The sequence below is a fragment of the Zingiber officinale genome, chromosome 3A (genome assembly GCF_018446385.1).
Source record: "Zingiber officinale cultivar Zhangliang chromosome 3A, Zo_v1.1, whole genome shotgun sequence".
NCBI lineage: Eukaryota > Viridiplantae > Streptophyta > Magnoliopsida > Zingiberales > Zingiberaceae > Zingiber > Zingiber officinale.
The window spans coordinates 65,317,021-65,323,514 of record NC_055990.1 but is presented as its reverse complement, the minus strand read 5'-3'; the positions used below and the strand labels follow the sequence as shown (position 1 = coordinate 65,323,514).

Here is a 6,494-nt window from a genome sequence, read left to right as displayed (position 1 = left end):
GACAACTACACTTAGCATAAATGTAGACATTTGACCAATGTGATTCTTATTTCAAAATAAATGTTTATACAAAAAGCTAGGCTTTTAGTATACATTCCAACAAGGTCTTGCTCCTTCTCAGGCTACACGGTCGGTCAGGGTCACATGGCCCAGACCCGCTAGAAGCTCTAGACTCCCTTTCAACTCTGCTTGGCTCCAAGTCACATCCTATCAGTCGGAACAAGTTTAGAGTAGATCTCTGGACTGAGCAGTATATAGTAAGTAAGAATGTCAAACTTTAGAACTGAAAAGGAGTAACGTCTGCCTGTAAGGTAAGCCTAGAAGGGCGGGGTGTTACAGTATGTAGATTTTACCAATATACTTCATTTAGCATATATTTTATTGCATTTCATGAGCATAATTTACATTTGTACACCTAATTTCTATATGATTTTGTTACTTTTGTTCTTTTAATTCTAAGAACTGCTCTTTCCTTATTTTGATTAACAAGATGTATTTTGGAGCATAAATGGAGCTTATTTGACATTGGATCAGACTTAGAGAAAAAGAAGCCAAGACATGGCCATGTCTTAAAGGCACAATCGTGTCATTAAGGAGTCCACATCCTTTTCCATGCTCCGACCATGCCTAGGAAGCACGACCGTCCCTAGCTCCTAGCAACTTCATGTTAGTGTCAGTCTTAAGAGTCAATCATAGGTTGATTGACTTAGGACATATTATATTATATTTATCAACAAAAGATAATGTTTTGGTTATTATATTTGCTTCATGTTTGTGCTAACTGAATAAATATAAAATGTTGTAGAATAGTAGTTCTAATCTATAACATATCAATTGGTTGAATAGTCAATCATAAGTTGATTGACTTAGGACATATTATATCATATTTATCAACAAAATATAATATTTTGGCTATTATATTTGCCCCATGTTTGTGCTAGCTAAATAAATATAAAAATGTCCTAGAATAGTAGGTTCAAATCTATAACATATTAATTGGTTGAATTGATTGTCGGAGGCTGTCAATATATACATAGAACATGACTCTTAAATATTCCTTGTCAAGTGTAGATAAACAAGGACAATATTAATGTAATGAGACTAACATGTAGGTAAATTGATGACTTGATATTACAAGTCATGGATATAAGATATCAAGTTGACACATGAGTATATATTAGAGAATATGTACTAAATTGACCCACCATGAGAAGTTTCATGGATCGTTATATGAGTGTCATAAATATTCTTATGGTGACTATTAGTGTAAATAGTCTTTAAACCTGAATTCATTATAGTTTTCTACATTGGGAGTTGTGTCCTTTGGCATCGATAAACGTCACCTATAACAAGATGGACTATAAAGTCATTCACTAGATATGCAATGAGCAATGCAGACACTACAACAAAAACCCTCATAGACATCAGTGGAACAATAGCAGTTTTAAGCAAAAACCGATGTCTTTGAGTATTTTACACCAGTTTTTTCAAAAATTGGTGTCTATGAGTGCAGATTTTCGCTCATAGACATCGGTTTTTTAGGCGATGTCTATAAGCGCCCTTTTTTTCGTTAATAGACACCGATTTTAATAGCGATTTTTAAAACCCAGTGTTAATGAACCAAAATAAATTATTTTAATTTTCCCACCAGCCAAAATTTGCAACACTATGAAGTTCCCTCCAAACCTAAATCTATATCGCGCCCCTTCCTCCGACCATATCTCTCGTCTAAACCTAAACCTAAACCTCCGACCATCTCTCTCAACCTCATCTCCCTCTTCCCCCTTCCTAGATCGGCGCCCCTTCCTCTCCCGATCAGGATCAACACACGATGCCCTTGCTTCTCTGTCCAACCACACAACATCAACACACGGGCTGCTGAGATCACGCTGCTCTCGTTCGCCACTCATCCAGTCCGCCATTGGATTGGCTTCGTCAACCCATTATTATCCAACTTTCCCCTCTCCTCCAGTCCTCCCATTCATCCTCCAAACCCTAGCCTCCTCGGATCTCTCCCATTCAGGATATTTTCTCAAAACCCTCGTCATCCTACTTTCTATTTTTCTCCTGATTTGTTTCTCTTGTAGACCTTATCTAGCTCCACTTTCCAGTTTTCGTCCGCCAAGGTGATTCTTTTCATTTTCTTTTTAGCTTTTTGGTGTGATTGATGCGTTTTCGTTGTATATTTTGATATTATCTTGATCTTTTTTCTCTTGTTTCGAGATAGTATGGGGGAAGCCAAGGAAAATGATGTTTACGAGAAGGAGCTCCTGGACTGCGAAGAGGAGGAAGAGAAAGCTCTGGATTCTGGTGAAGTAGTGAAAAAGTAAGAACGAATTTTTATCAGTGAATGCGAAGAAAGACGAGTAAAAGTCAGAAAAGCAGGCTAAGGATCCCCTTCAATTAAACCCTAATTGAAATCCCGCCACCATGACTCCCTCTTCCGTCGCCAAAGAAGACCTTCTCTTCCTCCTCCCCTTCGACTTCCTCGTCGCTCGAATCCCCTTCTTCACCTCTCCTTCTCCTTCCTCCCTCTCTGCTTTTCCTCGACGTTGTTCCTTTCCCTCACATAGTAGAAGCTGCAGCCGGCCTGCCGCCTTTGCCTCACTTTCCCCCGGTTCCTCCGAGCTCCATCGCCTCTGGAGCCATTTCAACCGGTTCGTGCGTTTCCACAGCGAGCCCCGTGCCCCCATCGGGTTTGCCTCTGCCAGCCTCTCGAACGAAGAGATCCGTCTTGAGGATGAGAGCCCTCTCATTGCCGAGGACAACGGCGCCCCCATTAACGGCGTGGCGGAGTATGAGAGGCCCAAGAAGGTTTTGATTTTGATGAGTGATACTGGTAGTGGGCATCGCGCGTCGGCGGAGGCCATCAGGGCTACCTTCAACCAGGAATTCGGTGACGAGTACCAGGTGAATTAGAAATTTAATTAGTGGTCTTGTCTCCAAGTGGTCCAGAAAGTAGCTTTTTCCCCTTACTCTATGGATCAAAATCTTGTGCTAGTGTAGGTCTTTGTGACTGACTTGTGGACGGAGCATACGCCCTGGCCATTTAATCAATTACCGAGAAGCTACAATTTTTTGGTAAAGCATGGTGCTTTGTGGAAAATGACGTACTATGGTACCGCACCTCTCTTGGTGCACCAACCACATTTTGCGGCAACTTCAACGTTTATTGCTCGGTTAGAATGTTTCCTTGTTTTTATCTTTCTGACACCTTGTTTTTATTCTTTTTCAACATTAAAATAGTGTTGGATAACTTCTAGATGTGTGTGTTGGGAAAATTGGTTATTGTTATGAATTAGTATCAATGTTCCTTAAATAGTTTAGCTGTAAGTTTATCTTTCACTTTGGCTTAAAACGATGAATTCCAATATTATCTTATCCTCAATCTCTTTCTTTGTGTTGGCTAACATGAGTTCTAATCCATATTGCAGAGAGAAGTGAAAATATTCTACTTGTTGACCTTCTCTCTGATTGTTTCACACAAACCTGAGAATAAATAGTTTGATGCGGTTTTTGACTACTGAAAATGGATATACCCTTTAATTCAGTGAGAAATGTTGGATCAGAGTGAATCATCAACTTATATTTGTAGTTAAGATCTTCTAAGAGACATTTTTTAGTCTGTTTATCTCTATTATTTGGCACAATCAAAAGCCACAGTCACTAAACACTAGGAAGAACTGTGTGCCTTGGTCAGTGATGGTGCAAAAAAGAGGATCATTATCATTATCATGCCTAGTAATTTCAATTAAAGTCCATTCTGCTTTTATCTTAGGCGTATGAGGTAATCAGTGAAATTATATGGAATGGTTTTTTTCAATTAAAGTACTAGAACTATAGACTTGTCCTCTGCTCATTTTACTTTCTTAATTTGAGAGCAAATCAGGAGAACCCTATTTAAATTTAAATAGATATCTCGTTTCATCATCGAGTGGATAGATGCATAAATCTTTATGGTATTTTGCAGGTAATGATCACTTGCATGTTTCTCAGTTTGGTGGAGAATAAGGTAAACCTTTCCATTAAAGGATCCAGAAGATTATTTTTTACTTACTGGGGTACTCCTCAATTTTCATCAGTACAACATGAATGTATTCCACAAGCTATTCTGGGAATGGATGTTATTTGTCAAGCAAAGTCTGGAATGGGTAAAATGGCGATTTTTGTACTTTCTACTCTTCAGTAAATTGAGCCAACAGCAGGCCAAGTTGTTGCACTTGTGATGTGTCATACAAGAGAATTGGCCTTCCAGGTTTGACTTTATTTTTAAAGAATGATTTATGTTGATTTTGGTGGTTCTAGAATTTTGATTCATATTTATATTTGTGCAGATTTGCCATGACTTTGAGCGATTCAACACGTACTTACCAGACATCAACATTGCTTATTGTATACTGTACTTGTTGTCCAGTAACTTATCTTTGAACTATTAATATTATATCGTGATATAGGTTTTACATCAGAAACCAAAGAAGACACTGAAGGAGATAACCAAAGATTTATGCCTAGTTGAGACCACTTATAAATATTCAAAGTTTCAGTCATTTAGATTGTCAGTAACAAACTGTTTTTTTGGTTTGATTTGGTTTTTAGGTTCTTAGCATACAACAGTTATACAAAATCACTACTATGTACTGGGATGACAAGTATGGCACGCAGAGTGTTACATCAGTGGTCTGATTTCACTTAGATATGTTCTTAAGTTGCATTCTGTTTATATATATATATCACATGCATAATTTTCATATTCACAATGGAATAGCTAAGTGTGGTACCAACTAAGTTTGTGTGGGGACAAAATAGAGAGCAATTAAGGCACCAAGACGGGGCCAGTCTAGTGACGCAATAATGGTGCGTTTCTAGCATCTAATAATATTCTTGGTGACATACCCAACTGATGGAAGACAATTGGGAATAAATATATTGGCGTATACCAAGTCTTCCATCTCATAGCTTGCCTTTGGGACAAATGGTATCAACCTTATTTTGCAATGACTTCAAACTGTTCTGTTGCACTTTTAGGTCTTTCCAAGTAATGACGTAGAGTTTTTTTTTTCCTTTTCAATTTTATAGATCATTTCAAGTATGAGACTTGTGATGGCCGAGGGCTTAAATAATTCTTCCAATAATTCTTTCTTGTTAGATGATGATTCCAGGTAGGCCTTAAACTTTTTCTTCCTCTGTTCTACATATTAGTTACTATAAATTAGATTTACATTCTCCTTTGATGCAGCCTTCCATTTTTGGTCGATGGTATCTCAAAGTTAATGACAGAAATAGATATAGCAAATATCGATCCACCGCCTTTCCTTTGTCAGAGTTCGGGCTTTGCATTTTTGGCACAATGAATGTAGCAAAAGTTACCCTCCTGTTTATCCACTGCTAATCCCCCTGTGCCTGTGCATAAATTTCTGCCTTCCATCCTGTCCATATCATCAAGTAAACAGGGTAGTATTATAGCAGATATAATATCATTCTTTTATGATATGATCTACATATGCACATTATAAACAATATACAATAAGCAATGATGATATATGGTGAATTTACTTCTTTACTTATTTCTTGTTTTACTTGATGTATTATTGAACATCCTCATCCATATATTATAGGCCTTGGAAATTATATACAGTTATATATTGACCATAATATTAGTAATTTGATTATCAAGTTGATCTCATAGTTCTATTGGTTCTAAAGGAAATTTATTCTTTGTCACTTTTTATACGTACAAGAGTTTTGGATTATTTAGGGGAGAGAATCACAAGTCAAAAAAGCTCAAGTTCTTTAGTGGATATATACAGTTGTTTGTTTCACCTTTCTTGATCTCAATGCACACCAATCCCTTAGTTTAGGGAGGTAGTACATTTTGTTGAGTTGTTGTTACAAATTAATCCCTTATATTTATGTGATAATTGATGAATGTTTCTTTTTTTAAGCATTTCAGTTAGTCATCTTGTTACCTGGTGCCCTTACTGCTTTTTCAACTATGATTTTTGGTCTTCGTTTACTAATATATTATTTATGTGTTTTTACAGTTTACAAATCTCAAGTATTCCAGAGTTAAAATTGATGAAGTGCGGATCGAGTGGGCTGAATGCATGCTAGATTACATTTGAAGTGCAGGTCTACCTTGATGTGTTGTTAAAAGAATGTTCTACCTTGATTTTGATATCTATTAGCTAGCTTTTGATGTAAAAAGAATGTTTGGGTATTTTATGAATACTGTTGTAAGAAGATTATTTATATAATTTGTGAATATTTGTGTATTTTATGGATATTGTTGAATGAAGAATATTTGTATAATTTGTGAATATTTGTATATTTTTTTTTATTATTGTCGGTTTTTCATTGTTTCGTAAATCAAATTGTTAAAAAATATCCATATTACATCGATTTTCCACCGCTGCAAAACTGTTGTTATTAATTAACATTACATCGGTCATTTACCGCTGCCAAAACTGGTGTTATTAACATACAATATTACATCG

General features: G+C 36.6%; 1 protein-coding gene across 1 annotated transcript; it reads left to right on the top strand.

Annotated features, from left to right (window-relative positions):
- Positions 1 to 2,430: 2,430 nt before the first annotated feature.
- LOC122050454 (probable monogalactosyldiacylglycerol synthase 1, chloroplastic) lies at positions 2,431 to 4,189 on the top strand. Its single transcript, XM_042611356.1, has 3 exons — positions 2,431 to 2,910; positions 3,007 to 3,179; positions 3,997 to 4,189. Exons 1-3 carry the CDS (start codon positions 2,431 to 2,433, stop codon positions 4,187 to 4,189), a joined length of 846 nt encoding a protein of 281 aa, XP_042467290.1.
- The last annotated feature ends 2,305 nt before the right edge of the window (positions 4,190 to 6,494 follow it).